Source organism: Pleurodeles waltl, chromosome 1_2 (genome assembly GCF_031143425.1).
Source record: "Pleurodeles waltl isolate 20211129_DDA chromosome 1_2, aPleWal1.hap1.20221129, whole genome shotgun sequence".
In the NCBI taxonomy this organism is placed as follows: domain Eukaryota; kingdom Metazoa; phylum Chordata; class Amphibia; order Caudata; family Salamandridae; genus Pleurodeles; species Pleurodeles waltl.
In genome coordinates, this window is record NC_090437.1 from 738,800,871 (window position 1) to 738,823,305 (window position 22,435).

Here is a 22,435-nt window from a genome sequence, read left to right on the forward strand (position 1 = left end):
TGTTTCTTCCTGTAAAAACACTTTCCTGATCTCAAACGGTACCCTACAAAACTGCTTTAAAAGAATTATAGGGTGTGAGTGTGTGGGTTTTTATGCAATGCATACCTTTTCAAAATACTCTCTCCCTGTATAGTGCTTACTATGGTTACACAATGAGTGTGATTTTCACAACACTTGTTTTAAGCTCATTATAGTAAATATGCATTATTTCATGAAGCGTAGGAATAATTACTTGGACTGGAGCTTTTGCTTGACAGTAGTTTACAAATATACCTAAAGAAATGCTGAGGGCTGCTGTTGGAAAATGGGTTATTGGTAGGGCAGGTAGGTACCTACACCTAACAACAAGCCACAAACCTCCACATAAGTACAGTTAGGTCTCAGTAAATTAATCCCAGCTCTACCCTTGGTAGCTTGGCAACGAGCGTCAAGGCTTAACTTAGGAGACAAAGTGTAAAGCATTCAAATATCACAAAACAGTAATTAAATAAAACACAGGAAACAGTTTAAAAATCCAAAACCAATTTATAAAAATAGTTTATATTTTTATCTTTAAAATGACACAAAAACAATTAAAATCGGTTCAGGGGAACCGGAGATATGAATTTTTAAAGTATTATTATTTTCTAGCGCTTAGAAACAAAAAGCGCCAATCGGGTCATCTGGTTGCACCAGGACCGGGGCAAAGTCAAACTTTCAGGCCGACCGCGATGGAGCCCTGCTCGGCTACAAGTCGCGGGAGGCCTTGGTTAAAAAGTTACCTTCTGACTTAGGGGGTGATTCTGACCCTGGCGGTTCTCTACCGCCAGGGCCAACGGGGGCGGGAGCACCGCCGACAGGCCGGCGGTGCTCCCTTGGTCATTCTGACCGCGGCGCTTTGGCCGCGGTCAGAACGGGAAAACCGGCGGTCTCCCGCCGGTTTTCCACTGCCCCTTCGAATCCTCCAAGGCGGCGCAGCTCGCTGCGCCGCCGAGGGGATTCTGACCCCCCCTACCGCCATCCTGTTCATGGCGGGAAAGCCGCCATGAACAGGATGGCGGTAGGGGGGGTCGCGGGGCCCCTGGGGGCCCCTGCCATGCCCATGCCAATGGCATGGGCATGGCAGGGGCCCCCGTAAGAGGGCCCCGCAAAGTATTTCAGTGTCTGCCTTGCAGACACTGAAATACGCGACGGGTGCCACTGCACCCGTCGCACCTTCCCACTCCGCCGGCTCGATTACGAGCCGGCATCCTCGTGGGAAGGGAGTTTTTCCCTGGGCTGGCGGGCGGTCTTTTGGAGACCGCCCGCCAGCCCAGGGAAAAACTCATAATACCCCCCGCGGTCTTCTGACCGCGGAGCGGTATAATGGAGGGCGGAATTCTGGCGGGCGGCCTCCGCCGCCCGCCAGAATCAGAATCACCCCCTTAGTCTCTTTTTTGATGTTTTTCTTCCCCGGGACGAACCTGCCAATTGGATCCGACCTCCTGGAGCCCTTGTCCGGATACGCGAAGTCGGTTTCCTCGGTGGTGATTTTTACCTTCGGACTTAGTCGTTTTTTCGAGATGAAAATCCTTCGACCGGGGTAAACCTGGATCTTGATCCGACGTCCATGGAGCCCTTCTCGGATACGATGGCTGGGAGGTCCCGGTCAACTTTTTACGTTCGGACTTAGTCTCTTTTTTGGATGTTTTTCTTTACCGGGACGAACCACGAAGTCAGGCCGGGTCGCGGTTGAGGCAAGCCGGCTAGAATTTCCGCGTCGGGTCGGTCACTTTATGGAGCTTTTTTTCAAAAATTCTCCAATCTTTTCCAAACTTCTGGGGCTTCACCCAGATGTTCTTTTAAGGTTCTTTTGGGGTCCACAGCTCACCCCAAGGGTCCAGAAGTTCTGTGATGGTCCTTGGGAAGTGCGGACTTCAACTCCCAGAATACACCTGGCGCAAACTCCTTTTTGGCCACTGGACAGTGGTCAGCTGGTCACTTTTTCAGGAGTTGGTGCAGGGGACTCTGGATAGCAATTTTTCACCTGTAGCAAACAGGGAGTCCCTCCTTGAACCAGTGGAAGCCAGGCAAAGTCCTTCTTGTGGTGAAGCCCAAGTGTGCAGCTGGTGCAGTCTTTCTGAGTGCAGGGTCCAGGTGCAGGCCAGGGGTCCAGCAGGGCAGTCCTTCTTCTCCTTGTAGTTCCTTCTTCTTGAAATTTGGTGGGGATCTGAGGCGTGGGTGCAGGTCTGCCAGTTTTATCCTTGCTCCTGGGTGAAAAGCAGGGGGGCCCTGGTTCTCCAATCAGGGACAGGGTCGTCCCCCTGTGATGACCACTTCCTGGGAAGTGTGGCAAAAATCCATCCCAGAAGGCAACAGTCTCTAAAAATCCAAAATGGATGAATCTGATTTTTGGAGGAGAGATCTGGCTGAGCCCACCCACTGGTGTGGCTAAAAATCATAAACACACCCCTCTCCTGCCCTCTCCTAATCTAATCAAGGGGGCACCTAGCTGTCTGGGGTTGCAGGATGTGGGGGTGTTGCTGGGTGCTCCAGATGTCCTTCTCTGCCTTTGAAGACCAGTTTGGCAGCCCTCCCCCTTCCTGCCTCACCATCTGCTGAGGGGAGATTCTCTCCCCCAAGCACATTCCTTTGTGTGAAGCCAGGCCACTTCACACCTCATTAAAGTAGCCTGGCAGAAGCTGCTGCAGGCTGGCCAATCAGAGCACAGCAGCAAAAACAATGCAGAGCTGAAATTGGCAACTTTTTAGGTAAAGTCTAAACTTTTTACCTGGACTAGTTATATTAAATCCAACAACTGGAAGTTGTGGGATTTATTATAACAATCAATTTGATACCAAATTCTTGGTAAGTAACATTTAAGGAGACTTTAAAATTTAAAATAAAGTCTGCCCATTCTAGCCTATGAAGGCCATTTACTTCAATGAGGGAAAAACAAATTTGGCTGTTTTTACCTCACCAGGGCTTATAAATCTATTTTTAGAAAGTCCCTGCTTATAGGTACATGGCACCCAGCCCTAGGGGCACATAGGGCACACCTTAGGGGTGACTTATATGTAAAAATAAGGTAGTTTAAGACTTTGGAAGTACCTTTAATTCCAAAGTCGAATTTGCATATAACTTTAATTTAAAAGCAGCCAGCAAGTCAGGCTTGCTTTTAAAATGACACTGGGCACCTCAGCAATGCACCTAGGTGTGCACCACCTATGCTGTGGTCCCTAAACCTACATGCCCTACCATATACTAGGGACTTATAGGTAGGTTAACTTAGCCAATTATAATTAGCCTAATTTGCATATCCATTTTACACAGAGCACTGGCCCTGGGACTGGTAAGCAGTACCCAGGGCACAGCCAAGAGTCAGTAACCACCAGTACCTATCCAGAAAGAGTGGGGGTGATCAGGCAAAAAAAAAAGGACTTTCCTACAGCTGCATTGACCCTAATTTTGTACAAGTGTTTTCAATTTGTATGAGGTATTTTTTTACATCATTCCAAAAGCCCAAATTGCCAGATGGGACTACACTCATTTGTTGCCTTGTTTATTAAGAGCATCATGGGTAACTTAATTTGGCTCGTAAAATCAACACATGCCCTCTTTATCATCATTGCAGTAATAGACTTCCATCTGCGGCCAGGCTTCAATTATCAAAATCCTGTTTGGACATTCTCACAAGTCTCAGGCTTGTGCTAATGTAGACAACCATCTTATGTGATGTAAAACATCTCCTTGGCAGGAAGTGAATGAGACAGTATATGGAGATTTTCAGAAATACTAATGCCAGAAGCCACCATCACAAGTTAAAAATCTCAATATTTTATCATTGCCTCATCTTTTTTAAATGAGTGTTGTGTTTAAGAATTACTCTGTTGGACTGGCTCTCTCTGCAAGAACATCCCAGACCTTTTGCCTTCAACATTACTGTTTTTCTGATCATGTTTCTGTTGGCTATTAGGACTCTGTGCTCTTTACTATTGCCAACCAGTGCTAAAGTGCTTCTGCTTCTGCCTCTAAACATGGTCAAATTGGCTTATTTAGTTTACGTATAAGTTCCTAGTAAATTGGAACTATAGGATGACATTGGGTTACTTTATTACATTTATATAAAAGTGATAACATTTATTTGGAGAAGGTAGTAATGTCATGTTTGGTGTTTGTGGAATTGTAATTCAAAACACTCTTTAATGGAAATGTCCGATTTTAAGTAGCGATTCTGAAAATGCCACTTTTAGAAAGTTTACATTTTCTTGTCATAACCATTTGGTTCCCACAGCCTGTTTCCTGGGTTGCATGACTAGTTATAGTTTGGGAGTTGGTCTTTGTGCGTTACTCCCAGATAGCCACACAATAGAAGGCCTGGGTGTTAGCAGAATGGACCATCTAAGGCAGGATGGCACGCTGAGTTGTGGGCCGCCCTACTTGCACTTCAAATACACTGCCTTAGCTTACACACGAAGAACTTCACACTAACCTATTATGACTGCAGCCAGGCCAAGACCAGGGCAGGGTGACAGGAAATTCCTAACACCTCTGTAGGGGAAAAACTCCAGAAGCTTCTCCCAATTCAAAGCTTGCACCAAGTATACAAATGAGACCCCCAGACCCATTATTCAGTGCACTCCTGGACCTGTGGATACTACAGAAGATGGATGTTAGAAATGGGGTCTCTAGTTGACAGTCGGTTTGTACCCTGTCCAAGTAGGGACCCTAACTCTAGTCAGGGTAAGGGAGATACCTGCTCAGATAACCCCTGATCACCCCCTTGGTAGATTGGCACGAGCAGTCAGGGTTAACTCAGAAACAATGTGTAAAGCATTTTACACATAACACACAGTAATAAGTGAAAACACTACAAACGGACACTACACCAGTTTTAGGAAAATAGGCAATATTTATCTATATAAAACAAGACCAAATACAATAAAACTCCAACATTCAGTAATATAAAAGATGAGTTCTGCAATATTTCCTCAAAACTGCAGTTCCTTGGTGTCGTGATCAGTAAAACCAACAGTTCAGGCCGGCCCCGGCGTTGCAGGCCAGCTACGGTGTCCGGAAGACCCGCAAACAGTACCTTGGATTTCCGGGTGTCGTGATCCTCACAGTGATCGCCGGACAGCAGCGCTGACATCCCGGTGTCTGTTCCAGAGTCGGTGCAGGAGTTGTCAAGCTCTTGAAGTCACATGCGTTGCGGATCGAACTCCAGGCTGATAAAGTCAGGTGCGCCGGCGTGGATGGCGTCGGGGCTGCGGTGCAAAGCGGGACGATGCAACACGTGCCAGGGCTGTGGTGTGAAGCGGGGCGGTGCAGCATGCGGTGTCCATAGGTCACGGTGCAGGCAGCGGCGTTGTTGGTACTGAAGCGCTGTTGTCGGTAGGCCCAAGCCAGCAGTGCGGGACGGGATGGTGCTTCGTGATCCTCACGAGCGGTGTCCACAGACCACGGTGCAGGCAGGATGCCTGATGACGACACAGGAGTCTGTGGTGCTGGCGTCTGTGGACCGTGGCTGTGGTGCAGGGCGGGACGGTGCTTCATGTACCTCAGGAGTGGTGTCCACAGGCAACGGTGTAGGCAGCAGCGCCGGTGTCAGCAGGAGCATCGTTGTCGGGGATGCCCAGGCTGTGGTGTGAGCAGGCGATGCTGGAGTGCGGGGCCCACAGGTTTCGGTGCGAGCAGCGGCTCGGTGAAGTCATCCGATGACGGCGTCGGGGAGGCCAGGGTCGCGGTGCAAAGTGGGGCAGTGTGGCATCGGCAGGACACAGTGCAGGCCAGTGGCGTCGTTGGCAGCATCGCAATGGTTTGTCCTCTTGAACAGCACAAAACACACAGTTCCCAGTGCTGCAGATTGAGGAAACTGAAGTCTTTGGTGTCCTTGAGACTTCCAACAGGAGGCAAGCGCTACTCCAAGCACTTGGAGAATTTTCTCAAGCAGGACACACAACAACATTCACACTTTGCACTCTTTTCAGGCGGAAGCAGCAACTGCAGGCCAGTCCAGCAAAGCAGCACAGCAAAGGGACAGTACTCCACCTTCAGCTCTTCATCTCTTCTCCTTGCAGAGGTTCCTCTTGATTCCAGAAAGATTCTAAAAGTCTGGGGTTTTGGGTCTTCTTCTTATATCCAGTTCTGCCTTTGAAGTTGGCAAACTTCAAAGCAAAGTCTCAAGTGTTTGCAAGATCCTTCCTTGTCCAGGCCAGGCCCGAGACACATTGTGTGAGGGCCGGAGACTGCATTGTGTGAGGGCAGGCACAGTCTTTTCAGGTGTGAACGACCACTCCTCCCTCCTCTCTAGCTCAGATGGCTCATCAGGATATGCAGGCTACACCCCCACCCCCTTTTGTGTCACTGTCTAGAGAGTTGCAAAACAGCCCAACTGTCAAACTGACCCAGACAGACAATCCACAAACAGGCAGAGACACACAATGGTATAAGCAAGAAAATGCCTACTTTCTAAAAGTGGTATTTTCAAACAACCAATTTAAAAACCAACTTCACTAAAAGATGCATTTTTTAAATTGTGAGTTCAGAGACCCTAAACTCCACATTTGTATCTACTCTCAAAAGGAATCTGTGCTTTAAGGATATTTAAAGGCAGCCCCCATGTTAACCTATGAGAGAGATAGGCCTTGCACAGTGAAAACCGAATTTGGCAGTATTTCACTGTTAGGACATAAAAACACACTAGTATATATCCTTCCTTAAACATACACTGCACCCTGCCCCTGGGGCTACCTAGGGCCTACCTTATGGGTGCCTGACATGTAGTAAAAGGGAAGGTTTAGGCCTGACAAGTGGGTACACTTGCCAAGTTGAATAGGCAGTTTAAAACTGCACACACAGATACTGCAGTGTCAGATCTGAGCCATGGTTACACGGCTACTAATGTGGGTAGCATAACCAGTGCTGTAGGCCCATTAGCAGCATTTGATTTACAGGCCCTGGGCACCTCTAGTGCACTTTAATAGTAAATCAAATATGCCAATCATGGATAAACCAATCAACAGTACAATTTCTATAGGGAGCATTTGCACTTTAGCACTGATTAGCAGTGGTAAAGTGCGCAGAGACAATAAACCAGCAAAAATAGACCTACAAAAATAGGAGGAAGAAGGCAAAGTTTGGGGATAACCCAGCAAGAAGGGCCATTTCCAACACAGGACTACCCTGCTGCCAGAGGACTGCCCTGCAACCTGAGGCCTGCCCTGCTGTCGGAGAAAGAAGACTGGACCTGCTCCCTTCATCCCAGGCTACCTGAGTGACTCCAAGGGCTAGTTAGCTGGGGTCCTATTCTGACCTACAGGGACACAACCAACTCCAGAAGACTTTGTGCACTAGATCTGAGACTTGCCTGAGCTCTACTGGCCTCTGTGATTGTCAAGTGGTGCCTCCAAGGTCCTAGACCCTTGGTGAGGCATTAGTTGAGCTTCACCTGGAAGAAAAGAAGAAATCCTTAAGTTTTGGGCTCTTTATGACCCAAAACGTCCGGTTCCCACCACCTGCGCTGACCACAATCAAGAAGCGATCACCCACACAGAGATCTGCACTTTGCACAACAGCCTACGGTGACTGCCAATGTGAAGTTCCATGAATGACGGTCCATGATGCCTGTTAGGATCTTCAAGCTACCAAGAATACTGTCCACACCCCTGGTCTGCTGTTCGCGCTATAGCAGCGTCCATTCGCAATGCTCTCCCTGCTTCAGACACCCTACTCCACTGTGAATAGAACTCTTCACACAGGACTCTAGAAGGTAACTTTTTCAGTGGTACTAAACTGGTCCCTGTATCTGGCCATTGCGGTCAGCCTGAACTTCTGACTTTCTCCTGGTCTCACACAACCAGATACCGCAAATGGTGCATGGTACTTTTAGGTGCTATAAAAACCTTAAATATATGAAATTGCATATCTCTGGTTCTACTGATTGGATTTTTGTCATTTTGATGTCACATAACCTATTAAAATGTACTATTTTCTCTAAATCAATGTGGTATTTTTCTTGTGTTGTGTTTTCAATTTATTGCTGTTTGACTGCTACATAAATTACACATTGCCTCCAAGTTAACCATTACTGCTTTTGTGCTAAGCTATCACATGGTGAAGCACAGGTTAATTTTGTGATTTTTATGGATAACTTTGACAAGGATTGTGGCTGTTGCTTGAGAAGGTCTCATAGTCACTCAACCAACAACCCAAGAGGTGTAAGGATAAACAATTCAAAATTAAATTCAGTTAAAATACGGATGAAATAACCTCAATATAAATTTAAGGAAATTGAAGTGGAGCAAAGTTGAGAAGTTTAGGCCCACGTTACAATGGGCTCTGAATTCTGATGAGGCTGGTAGCAGCCCACCTGGAAGCAGGGAAAATCTCCAATGACAATCTTTGGGGAGATTAGGACTTACTAGGCCAACCTAACCCCCAAATAATGATTCTTCTTGTAATTCCTCATTTCTTAATGGATCACCAGTGTCCAAGTCATAATGGTCTGGATTTTCCTTTACCATAGATTCATCGGTACCCCCGGTATCAATAACTTTAGGGATTGGAAAACAGTTGCACAATTTCCAGGCTCCTCGTTTTGAGGCATTCCATCTACTTGCTGTCAATAGAGGGCAAGGGAAAATATGTTATTGTAAAAGTCAATCAGAAAGTATGGCTATGGGAAAGAGGAAGAATTTTGCAGCTCTTTTAGGTATTGCCATAGATAGTCATTCAGAGAAAGGAGCAAAATGTAGGTTACTCATAAATACTCATGTTGCAACTGCAGTTGTTTGATAAAGTTACCAACCAATTTAGAACAAATGAAAGAACCTAATCCCCCTATAAGTCATCATTCAAATTCTTTATCTAGAGAATACTCCACGGTGAAGAGATCTAAAGAAAATACCAAAAAGGCTCAGTGGAATGTATGGATTAAAAACAGGGCACATCAGAAGATGTAGTGGGTAACCTCCTTTGTTATAATCTATTATTGTAAATGTTGACTAGCTTGAATCACATTAGCAACAGTGGTTTTATTGGTTGAAGCCGAACAGAGTCCACAACTTTGGATAAGGATTGTTTCAAGATTTGTGGGCAAATCCTGGATTATTATGAGTAATTTCTAATTGTTCTTGTGTATTTCCAAGCCACTAGACACCAGTATTAGCCTTCTCCTGCATTGGCCAAACCCAATAGTTGGCAGTTCGACATTCCAGAAGCCTCAAGGGATTTGATTTGGAGTCTCTAATATCCCTTGGCAAATATACAGAAAAATCCAAATGAGTAAAATGAGAGGCATTGAGCTTCGAGCCAGCAGTATGTTGCTGGAACACTTGTGAACAGTAACTAAAGACATCTTTATTCAAATGTTAGCAAGAAATCTTGATGTACAGCTAAGTTCACAATGGAATAACATATTAATTTGTTTTGGGTTTAATGGGGGTCCCTTGGTGGTTGGGGCCCCCACTGAGCTGCAGGTGCATACACTATGCCCCTAAGTCACAATAATCTTATGGAACTCAAAAATTCTTTAGATGGAATTTCACAACTATAGTTCCATTTAGAGGAATGCGATTTCTGAGTAGTTGAGTGGTTGGGAGATAAATAGTCAATTTTGAACTTTGAAATACTATGCTTTTTAGAAACAAAATCTTACAGTAAGCTATATGTCGTATGATGTTTTCAGCTTTATGGGCCAGCACGTAAATATCCTGCTATAAATTCATGATTTGTCTTTATATTTTCATGATTTTAACCAATGCATGTTTATATCAGGCACACTGTAGCCTAACGTAAACTAAGTCCCAAATGTGAAACTGGGTGACAGCCTCATAAAATTTCATTTTGGGTAGCAATAGCACGGATCCCCTAAGAAGTGCATCCACATCATTATACAGGCCTTTAGTGTCTTTGTAAACCACAGTTGGGAAACCTTACAGTTTGGGATATGGATTATCCACGCAGAACACCCAGATGCATTGTAGATTTGGGGGCTAAAAACATGTATGCAAGAGGTGCTAGCCCCATATTGCAGTAAGAAAACCTAACAAGTTATAGAGATTACAGCCACTTCAGAAGAGAACTAATTAAAAATATCTGTGCGAATGTTAGCTTTTGATGATATTTCCTATGGGTATTTCATATTGATTACATGGATATTTTGTTTTTTGACCTCTCTGCAGTATGGGAATGTCAGACAGACCCTGAATGTGTGTGCATTTCCATGAAAACTAGAACCATTTTGTCCAATTAACTGACACATTTTACATTTTAACAAGTCAGCTATGAGGTGCGCATAGACTGATCCAGCTGTGTAAATGTCAAATTCTAAATGAAAAGCTGCAGCAATTGTTCTCCACTTACTGGGACGAAACACAATGACACAAGTTGGGTTGACATGAATTATGTATCAAGATTCACCACTTACCTTTGAGGTATTCCTATGTGGGTATGCATAAATAAGATGACATCAGACGACTGCCTGCTTGAAGAAGTCCTGTTTCCTGTAAAAGGACTAAGAAATGTGACACTTTCTGAGATGTCAGGATTTCCAGAAACCCCTGCTTAAAGTGGAATATCTTTTCTGGGAAGAAAAGAATGAAGTATCTATGGAAAAGAGACAGATCACTCTAAATGAAGGAACACAAGCAACACTAGTGGCAAGTGGAATGTTAGCTGTGGTTCTGACAAAAGTAGGGAAAAATCTTTCTACCACTCAAATCCAGGACCTCATTTTCAAGGGGCCTTCCTGTATGTTTGGATGCTTGGTTGGCATCTGGAGGAGAAGATACAGACTTCAGAATTTTGTTGTAGCAGGGGAACTAGAGACAGGTGAACTGTTAAAATGGGACAATGTCCCAAAGTGTGACTAGCAATGGCATTATCATGGTAGCTATATTTTCCATGGTTGTCCAAAAAGCAGCTTTTGCAGCATGACTCTTTACTTTAATCGGATTGTAAACCTAACATTTACATCCTTGTGGAAATCCAAAGAGCCAGAGCCTCCACCTTGCCCCATAGAAGAAGTTTAAATTCCTGACAGAAACTAAGTCAGAAGCTCAAACTCTTGATCGTGGAGAACCTCTATGCTTTTCTAATCTTTCTCCATGAAATTTAGCTTCAGAGGAGGCCTTGATCCAATTAAAATAGCAGTTAAGGAAATAACATTCATGTTGTGTTCCTGATGCTTTTCCAAGTGGCATTCTTTGCCAGGGCATTTAAAGGAACCCTTCATCCCCAGCCTCCTATGGCATTCCTCTGTGTTTACAGCACAACCTGCATAGATGTTACTCTCAGTTGATGTATTCCCTTCTGCTTCCCCCATTTTTCATACTCATTCAACCACTGTGAAAGGGCAGTTTTCTCAATTGTCTTGCCTCAATGTCTTTATTACATGCAGATTGTTTTCAAATTAGTCTTATTCATTGTCACAACATTTCTTAAAAATATTTATAGAAGGAATTATACTAATTTGCATTATAATACATAGGATTGTGTAATCCCTGTACAAATGCCAATCTACAAATTCTTTATAATCGGCTACACACCCAGTCACAGATTATAAAGTAAAGACGCCACAACTCTACTATTATCCATTATTGCAGTTGAGTTCTGATGTCATAATGCCTTTTACCAGAGCCAACAGCCGAGGGGAAAGGCAGGACAGCTAACGGAGCATAACTGAAGTAGCTGTTGAAATCAATGAAAACATAACGTTTGCATTTCTTTGTTCCGCTCTAGTTTCTAGCTTAAAGTGAGAAGCAGAGAGAGCATGTTCATTTTTTGCACTCCTTATATAGTTAGGGAAAATATAGAATCTTTCTACACATACCAAGCTACTGCAGTGTTTATTTTCTTTAAAAACTGCCACGTATTGACCTCTTTATAATATCTGTTTGCAACCAATACATAACATGTTTTTGATGTGTTTAAATTTGCACTAGAGGTTTTATTTTTATTCTTCATGTTTGCACACATGCTCGCGATTTCATATGAAAAAGCTATGCAACAAGGTTGTAAGTGGTTTGTGAGAAAGATGATTGTGTGACTATGTATTGCGTCAGATAAAGTACCTGGTGTACATGATAAGGATATTTCATGTCAACTCAGAGTTCCATAACCTTATAAAGGAACTTAGATTCGGCCTGGTCCTCTATATGTTTATGAAACTCCTCTGTGACTTGCAAAAACTTTGTAATGTACAGCAGAGATACTTTATCCCATATATAACACCATCTGTCTTTATGAATCTTGTGGGAGTTTGCATTTCATTCTTAGTTAGGTTGTATTCCATGATACTAACTCCCATGGGGAAGGCATCTCTCTTTTGAGTAATGAGCCTACAAAGGGGCAGTGTGAGAAGAGGCACATCTTGGTATACTGGGACCCCTAGACAGAGAAAGAGGTTAATTCTGTAGTTTTGGTGCGCCCTAGTGACTAAACCCCAGTTTGATTGTGTGAGCGCGCCGAGGCTTATCTTTTCAGTTATAGTAACTTATAAGCAGACGTGTCCTCAAGGCTGATGAACCTTTTGACTCGTTTAAGATGACCATACCCTAAGTAGCACATAAAAGACATCAATATTAAACAATACAAATCATTAAAGAGTCAGTAAAGAACGCACCATGACGCATTTGGCCACAAATAAACACAACTTATGTTCTCAATTAAAATTTTTATTTCCCTCTATTAACAATGCTAAGGTCACTAAAGTTAGTCTCAAAACCAAATGGTATATGTAAAGGAACAACACAGGCTGGACAAATCGTCTAAAGAATCTCAATTTAAACAGAGCTATAACCACAATGATTTCAATAGAGATCACGCAAAGTACTAACAACAATATCTGAGCAAGAGAAATGGCATACATTTGTTCAGCAACAGAATAATATCAAGTCATAGATGAGAAAGGTAACACCTCACTAACTACAGATTATTATCGGCATGTTGGGCTTCATGCAAACGTTTTAGTAACACCATTTAGAAACCATCTAGATATGGTGCTATCAAAAACAGCAGTTGGTACCTGAAAAACAAAAGACAAACAATAATGCACAGTTCATTCATATTACTTATCCTTAAGGATCAGCAAAATAGCTTAAGTGTCTTCAGGAGGACATCAGAATCAAGTCAGAGGATTTGGGAAAGGGGGATGGTTCAGAATTTGGACTCTAGGTTCTCTGAACCATCAAGTTAATTGTCTAAGGTAGGCAACAAAATTCTTCAGGCTCTAAGCACTGAGCGCTAAAGTAAGCACCAGCATCATTGCATGGCGCATAGGAAATAACTAAAAAATAATAAAGTACCAGAATGTCAGTAGACTATCTGGCAAGGCATGAAGTGTCAAAGTGAAAGATCACAAATGAATGGTTGGCAAAGGAAAGAAGACTCCACCACTCTCAGTGCCTAAACATTAAATTAAAACTATCACATATTTGCTATTGGTCAGAAACATCAGGGGAAGAAGAACATCCAAACACAAAACATTAGATATCGGCAATGCATTAGGAAAGTTACACTAAAGCGTTTGCAGGACACCGATTGATCTCTTCTCCTTTCACGTAGTTCTAAACTATACTAAATGTATCATCCCACACTTCCTTCCGTCCACTTTCAATAAGCCCTTTTGTTCAACACGTCCCAAATACGCTGTTTGACAGTGGTTATAGAGAGTACAGGATTTATGTCATATCCTCAGAAGACAAACATGAGATAGAAACATAACTTCAGTTGTAAAGATGCTACTAGTAAAATACCTTTGTGAATAGCAAATAGTCATAAAATTACATAAGTGTAAGTTTGTCATCATGAATCAGTCTCAGACATCTGATAAATATCCGCATTTTGCCAGCCGCAGAGCAAATTAAATGGTACCTGCTAATTTCATGGTAAAACCTACAACTCTTTACTTGCTTAACAAGATCTACACAATCATTTGTTTTATCATCTAATTTGCTCCTTTACTAAATGTCCTATCTTTTTATCTACGGAGACTCTGAAGTTCTAAAGACACTACTAGTAACAAACCTTTGTGAATAGCAAACAGTCATAAACTTACACAAAAGTGTAAATTTGTACTTGTATATCAGTCCCATACATTAGTGAATGTCCTGATTTTGTCAGCCACAGAACAAATTAAATGGAACCTTCCAATTCAATGGAAAAGCCTACAACTCTTTACCTTCTTAACATAAATACCATATTAGGTTGACATACGTACCGATTAACTACAGCTGACAACCAGAGAGAGAAGGTGATGGTGTCCCCTGCCAGCTCAGAGCAGGCATTAGAGCCTGGGTTTCCCTCCCCTGCACTTAGGAATTCCCTTTCGATCCCTCCGTAGCCTGACACTGTAAGAGGTAGGCCCTTGGATTCCCTTGGACTGTGGCATTGTCATGTGTGCATGAGTTCCTACAAGACATATGCAAGGGATTTTGCAAACGTGTGGGTGCCCTCACCCATTTTGTGGGAGCGGCCACTCACAGGTTCAGTGAGCGGGGCTAGGCGTGAGCTTGAAGTTTGTGCTACATTCAGTATGTCTGCCATCAGAACACCACTGAACAGTCACCTTAAAAAAAAATCAGGAATGAAAACCACTTGCGATTGCAGAGAGATGGGTGTTGCCCAATCTGAAACTAGGGTGAAGGAGGTGTCTATTACATATTATGAGCCTCTGATGATGAAGCCTATTTAAATCTAGCGTATAGTGTCAGAAAGGCAGTTAAAATGACTATACCCAGGCATTCTGATGGATAAACCTAGTCGCTGCAGGATAACACACCTATTTTAAAATGTTATGCAGCATTACCTTTTCTGATTTTCTGAGTATTATATCTATATTACATATTTGCAAACGATGAACCAATGAATTTGGGAGTAGTTTTCTTTGAAAGTACTTATTACAACAAGGGAGTAGCCATAAAATTAAAATAGTCCCCACTTTTAGCTTAAGTGCTGATGCAATCAAGCAAACAAAGCAAGGGAGCCAAACTACCCCTAGAACAACTTCCTTGTCTCTTTCATCTATGCACTTATTGATGAATTTTCTCTATGCAATCTACCATCCATCTACTCTGCCATCCATCCCTTCACTCCGTCATCCATCAATCCATCCACTCTGCCATCCATGCATCCACTCTGCCATCCACCTTGCGATCTATCCATCCACTCTGTGATCTATCCACCTAGACAATCTGCCATCCATCCTCTCTGGCGTCCATCCATCCACTCTCCCATCCATCATCCACTCTACCACCCATCCATTCATCCACTTTGCATCCATTCACTCTGACATCCATCATCCCCTTTGTCATTCACCCGTCAGTCCATTAACTCTGACATCCATCCATCCATCCACTCTGACATCCATCCACTCAGCTATCCTTCCATCTACTCTGCACCATCCATTCTCTCTGCACCCACCCATCCACTCACTCTGTCATCTGTTTATCTACTCTGCCATCCATCCATCCATTCTACTATCCATCCATCCACCCTACCATCCATCAATCTACTCTGCCATCCATTCACTCATCTTTTCATTCACTCTGCCTTCCATCAATCCACTCTGCCATCCATTCACTCTTCTTTTCACTCACTCATCCATCACTTTACTTTGCCATCCTTTCACTTGTCTGTCCACCTATCAATCCATCCCTTTACTCTGACAATGTTCTACCTGTCCATCCACCTATCGATCCATCCTTTTACTCTGTGGTCCTTTCCCCTGTGCATCCACCCATCCATCTACTCATTCATCAATCAATTTACTCTGCCATCCTTTCACCTGTCCATCCTTGGATCCATTAACTCACTCATCCATTCATCCATCCCTTTAATTTGCCATCCTTTTACTTGTCCATCCCCTATAATTCACTCATGTTTACTCCCACTCATTTATCCAAATACTCATTCATCCACCCACACATTCACCAATAATTTCTTCTTTTCACCGTACTTCCAATATTCCTTCTTTGTTTCCCTGTTCTGTTTTACCAGCTGTTTTTTTTCTTGCTCTTCTATTGATGCTGCATTCCAACGTTAATGAGGAGCTGTTGTTTGCTGTTTCCAGACAGAAGATGCCCATAAAGAACCCCTCCCCGCTATAGCTGCTAAAGTGGGGGTTTCGCTACGCCCCTGGATTACAATTGTAATTGCAATGCACATATAGTAGGTATCTATACACAGAAAAAAGGAATACAACACCCGGGATGTTTTAACGACCCCTAATTTGATGAGCATGGCAGTAGCTCTTGTTTATATTATTACCGAAATACAAATTTTAAATGCCGTCCTTAGCCAGGAGGATAATAGGGAGCTGTATATGTAAACATAATGGAACCTTATCTATACAATAGTGCTCATTTTAATAAAGCATAATGGAGGATAACATTTACTGGACAGATTTGTTTCATAGTCCAGGTGTCTAGCCTTGTAATTTAGAGACCCAGGTACTAATTCTGGCATTGACACTAGACCAGAAATACGGTTCTTCCTAGCACATCAATATATCTACATGTACTTCAACTTTCAAATTTATGTAATTGAAATATGTCAAAAGCAAAACTGCAAAGCCCTTTTTCATTAACAAAATCTTTAATAATTTCCCTGTAAACCCCAAGCCTTATGTGGTGCACGCAGATCGATGTGAGTGTTCAGTGATCAATTGCTAGGTGGTATCTCCATATGTTATACCAAAGATTTGTTAAATTAAGCATAACACCTGACACAAAGGGATATTGTGTACTATTAGGTATCTATCCATTTGACGATGGTTGAGGATTTACTTAACAACCCATTTTTTAGTGCTTTCATAGATTCATGAGCTGGTAGGAAAATGATACAAATTAAGGCACACTGTAACAACACCTACAATACGGATATTGTCAAAATAATGAACTTAATAGTAGTGGGAGACAAGAGGTGTTTGGGTATTTCCTATTCACGGCAGCTGTTCAAGTGGTTTGTGTAGGGATGTATAAATGAGTAGTGCTAGATTACAAGTGCCTTCAGCCATGTTGGCTTGAATTAAACTTGAAAAAGAAGATAAGTGGATCCAATTAGCCATTCACCACTAACATCATATAGTTAACAACATTTATGTTTTTAAGCTCTCCTTAGGTGCTGCCTATCCTATTTTCTTGACAGGGGAGTGAAAGCACCAGATTCTTCAACAGAGGTCAACTAGCGGTACGCTATAAGAAATTAGGTTACTGGTTGACAGAGGTGGAAGTGCCACTCAGGTAACAACCACAATTATGGTCAGGGTTAACCACAAAAGTCCCTGCAATAACTTATGCTTATGCTATGGTAGATTAGCATCAAAGCAGTTAGGCTTGACTTAGATGCAATGTGCACAGTAGTTATGCAGCAAACAAACAGTAATAAAGTGAAAAAAACCAACATAAGAAAAATCCATAACCAATTTAGAAAAACAGAGTACATTTTAATAAATAAAATTCTACCAGAATGACAAATATTGAATCTGTAGAAGTAGAAAGGTTCAATTTTAAACACAGAAGGTCAGTCAACTGACTCTTGAGTCGCTTTGGGTAGAGTTTGATGCAAGTCAAGCAAGTCCAGTCTTCCTTCTTCAGACAGCAAGGCAGTCCCTCTGCTTAATCTTCCTCAGGTCCGGAAGTGTTCTGATGAGTGGCTCTGGCTGTACAATATTTATACCTAGTGCCAGGCTTTGTGTGGGGAATCCCATCCTACCTCCACAACCGGTTTTGGAAAGTTCTCCCTCTTCCACTTGGTCAAGGGCCCAAGTTGTATGTGGTGATGAAAAGGCAAGGCAAGCCTGGTGTCCAGCCTGTCCACACCGAAGCCCGCTTTGTGTCACTGTCTGGAAGTAACAACCAAACAGCAGTCATTCATAGTCATGTGACTTACGGCACTGGCAGAAAATCACAGTTGGTAAGGATAAGAAAATGCCAATCATTCTAAAGTTACATTTTCAAAATTGTAACATAAAATCTGACTTCACCATTAAAGATGATTTTAAATTAGAATTAATTTGAGTGTAAACAGCATAACTGCTCCTTATGTAAAGTCAATAGTTTTTCAGATCATGTAAAACGTGGCCTCACCATCTCCTACTTTTTAAGTACAGTGTGTCTTGTCCTATGGGCCTCAGGGCCTACCTGAGGTGTGGCCTACATTTATGAAAAAAGGAAGGTTTAGGCCTGAAAAAAGGTCTATTTAGCCAGGTCCAAATGGCAGTTTAATACTGCTCTACATGCTGCAATCAGGCCCGGGACATGTTTTAAAGTGCTACTTTAGTGGATGGTACAATGATTGCTGCAGTTCCTTCAATAGCATTTAATTTACAGGCCCTTGGTATAAGTTATTGCACTTTACTAGGAACGTATAAGTAAATTAAATATGCAAATCAGGTGTAAGCCAATGTAGTATTCAGGGCTACAGGCTGTAGAGTACTTTTGAATTACAACTACATACAAATACTATACATGATGTGCTGACACTGTAGAATCATATACATACATCAGTACTTGTCACAGTAATATCACAGTGTGTCTGTCAATTTCAAAGGAAGAATTATGTGATGATAAATTAACTCTGCGGTGGAAACTTTTTTTTACAATTCCCTAAAAGAGAAATTAACATATTTTTGGTTGAAGTGTCAAAAAATGCTTTACAATCCAACAGTAGTTTCTGCATACTAGAAAAAAGTGTTTGCAATCGCATAGCAGATGTGCTCAGCTCTATTTCATATGGATCTCTATAAATATAAAGAACATACAATGAAGACATAAATTAACAAATAAGTAATTATCAAGAAACCTTTATGAAGATAAACTATTTTATTTCTTTGTGTTTTTTTACCTACTCTTGAATATATCTGACATCACAAGTTTAATATAAAAAAAAAAAGTGGAAGACCACTTCTTTTCTATATTTTGGTGTGCAAATTTGTAGTAGTGTTTAGCCATAATGTGTTTTGTTCTTGTACCTTTTATTTGCCTGAAAGATTTTTCAAGACCGAAATGATACTCCTTTGTGTAAGTGAAAATGTTAGTTACATCAAATTTAGGGGTCCATGATTATTTGCTTCTAGATATCTTTCAGTGGCCTCATCCCTCTGTAACCATCTACCATTAAAGTATTTATTTTTGTTTTAATATACACCCAAGTCTGTATTGTAGTTCTAGAAATGGGTGGCTGCTTGCTTTTATTTTCTGATCTCATCCTAAAGGTCACATCTTGAGTCATCAAACAGAGAAACATGATGAAATGTATTTGAAGTGAAACAACTGAAATATGTAAAAGGAACTGGAGTGTAATATTCCTCCCCTACAGTGATTTCAAATTTACATGAATGGAAGGGAGGCTACTGCCAGTGGATTATCAACATCCACAGAGGAAATACATAGAAAATGAGATTGCAGAAATACTAGAATCTGTGATTGTGCTTGACATATCTGACATACAGGGCATTTCTACTTCCTAAAGAAAGTAGACATAGGCTCTATATTCACATAATTTTACGGATTTCACTGCATTGATAATAAAGAGAGAACTTTACTGATATTTTAGCAATCTGCCATTATCATGTGATCTCTGGAATTGGTAGCTGGCATTTGGACCTGTCGGAACTGGGAGTTTGCTAAACAGTTCCCACTTTGTGTGATTTACCCCTAAATATGGCAACTAATTGGCAAATGCAAATTGGCCTAATTCGTTTTTAGGCAGGTCCACAACAAAAATGTACAAGGAAGGTGCACATGGCACAAACAGTAAATGTTACATCTGTGCTGCAGAGTCACCTTAAGCCACCAACATGGGTGAATTTAAAAACATAGTACGAGGGCTGCCAAGCACTTCTCTATGACCGCAGGCTAGGATATAGCATTAACATGCTACAGTACATGCATTTTGACTTGTTTAAGCCTAACTCTAAAACGGATTATTTTATTATTCAAGTATGCATGTCCACCTCGTGCTGAGTCTGTAATTAGATTTAACCAAGACTAGCGCTCTTCATCAGGATGGTGTGAAGTATAGGTGTTAAGTTCTTTGCCTGGAAAAAAAATTCCTCTTAGTGAAGCAGCCCTGTTGGGACCCACCATCACAGGCAAGACACTTATATATTCAGACCCTCACATTCCCAGAAGTTCAAAAATGTACCATTTACTTTGCTGTTGGAGGAAGGATGTAAAGTGAGACAACTGGCCTATACAAATTCAACTAGGGCCTTCTGGAATTTTCATCCACATGTCAAAGATATGACACTGTACACTTAGAAATCTGGAGTAGGCCTTCCGAAAGACTAAGCAGCTCTTCTCACCCAAGGTGGAACAATGGACATAGGGACTGTTTTAATAGGTTTTCTGGTCACGTTCAGAGTTAGATATCTCCTTTTATTAGGCAATCCTATGTATACACATGACCTCAAACATTTGAGTTAGCCTTCCATCCTCTTGAAAAGAGCTAATAATAGTGGTTTCTGAACAAGCATTTGCCATAAGTCACTGGAATTGATGCAGAAACTAAGAGGAGTTAGGATAGGCACTTTGGAATGATAGTATAAGGGTCCCACACCACATACTGTACTATTACTCCTATATCTTGGGGCACTCACCACTAGGATGGTTGGAGAATGGTTGGACCAAAAAGCACAGGAAAACAGAAGAGGGACACAATTCCTATTTGCCTGTGGGAGGTCTGAGAACTGTGCCCACTTTTGTCTGTATCTTGGACTCTGAAAGACTAAAAATAAGAGCTGGAATAACTAGCCTTTCCACTCTATTAGAGACAAAAATGACATGGGACACAGTGTTGATTTAGCACAGCCTCTGTTATGCCTCATATTATCCCAGGGGGAAGAAAAAGGATGAAGGTCCCAAGAACAGAGTGAGATTAGCTACATTCAAGAAAACCAACAGTATCAGCTAAAACTGAACAGTTTTTTGAGATTCTGAAAAGGGCTTAGTAAGATCTTAGGAGGTTGCCTCCTACAGACACCCCAGTAAGAGTTACTGAAAATTTCAGAACAACTGGAGCATAGATGAAGGAGATATTTTTTGTTAGCCATAGACTTTGGCTGGGGTGAACCTCAACCTTCAACAGGACCTCACTCCATCACTGGTTGGCCAGGAAGGTTGCCTTGACCCCAGTCTACTATATTGCAATATACTGGCCTCATTGTTTTCTACAGATATTTTTGACATTATATTCAATCATTAATCTCTCCATTAATATCTCCTTGTCTGTTTAACTGTTTATTGTCCTTTTAGTGTTCACATTTTACATGTTCTTCATTTTCCCAAACTGGTCTGGTTATCTATTTTATGTTCTTGTGCTGTGGTGTAATGCCCTACATGCATTTTTTTGTATAAAAGAAGCCTATTACTTTGAGCCACTGCTACCAGGGAAATGCTCACAATTTCTTACTGAAACCAGCTTTTACTCCTTATGAACTGAATTGTGTGTAACTTCATGAGTGTTCATCTATTCTGTTGCTTTCCATTTTAGTAATAACATCCCTTCTTAGATCACCAGAATAAATACAAACAGTATTCCTATTCCTCATGGTTGTTCTTTCCCTAACCCTGTGCCAAACCCAACCCTAAAACAAGTAATACGCCTCACTTATCTGAGCCTAGTCACTTTTTCTCACATAAGCATAACCCTACAGTCTCCCCCGGTATAAGTGCTTTCCCTGGGGCCAATCTCATCTAGAACATTTTCCTAACCTATAGAGCTGTCTGTACTCCTCCCCTGACATTTACACTAAACCAAACTCTAACCTAACTATATTTATACCATAACTCTATACCAATCCTCTTCCCTAAATCTATATTCTAATATTACCATTACCCTCTGAACAATCCTAATTCTAATCCTCTGTGTCACTTCAACCACAATCCCTGTCTACAATCCTTGAATCAAAGTATACTTTAGATTTTATCAAGATTACTAAAGTTAAAATGAACATTTTATAATGAGTTTGTTCTATAATGGTTTGAAATACCTTGTTCAGTACTGTTAGTCAAAAGATCAAGCACCACATTTCTTGTCCTTTAAGTAAAATGCAGTTACAACTCCTTTCTAATAATGCAACTTCTAGGGACTCTACATTACCCTTTACAATGGGTATACTCTAAAATGCTGTACAAGCAGGAGACGTGTAATTAATTAAAATGTGTGTACCAAAATGGGATCAAATGGATAGAAGAAACTTGACACCAATAATCTCTGAAGTTTGCCATATTAATCTTCTGAACAGTGAATGGGCTAAAACGAATATTTTTATTGCTAGACACTACAGAGGATACAATATTTTAGTGACTTTAAAACCAGCTTTCACTCTTAAATATAACTAAATATATATCTTGTCTGCTTTGTCATCAAGTGCTAACTCACATTTTCACATTTTTTACAGAGATCTAAAATTGCAGTTTTTGATAAAATGTGGACATATATGCGTGGTGCTGAGCCTTCTGTGTTTGTGAAG

General features: G+C 41.7%; 1 protein-coding gene across 5 annotated transcripts in view; it reads left to right on the forward strand.

The window, feature by feature from the left end:
• GRIA2 (glutamate ionotropic receptor AMPA type subunit 2) overlaps nt 1-22,435 on the forward strand; it is a 428,807-nt gene that overhangs the window by 394,267 nt on the left and 12,105 nt on the right. For all 5 annotated transcript variants that reach the window (XR_011205452.1, XM_069243241.1, XM_069243251.1 and 2 more), the window contains exon 13: nt 22,364-22,435. This exon is cut by the window's right edge and continues 176 nt beyond it. Coding sequence is in view for 4 of the 5 variants with exons in the window: in XM_069243241.1 (XP_069099342.1) it covers nt 22,364-22,435 (72 nt within the window). In the remaining variant the exon portion in view is untranslated. The remainder of the gene's footprint in view (nt 1-22,363) is intronic.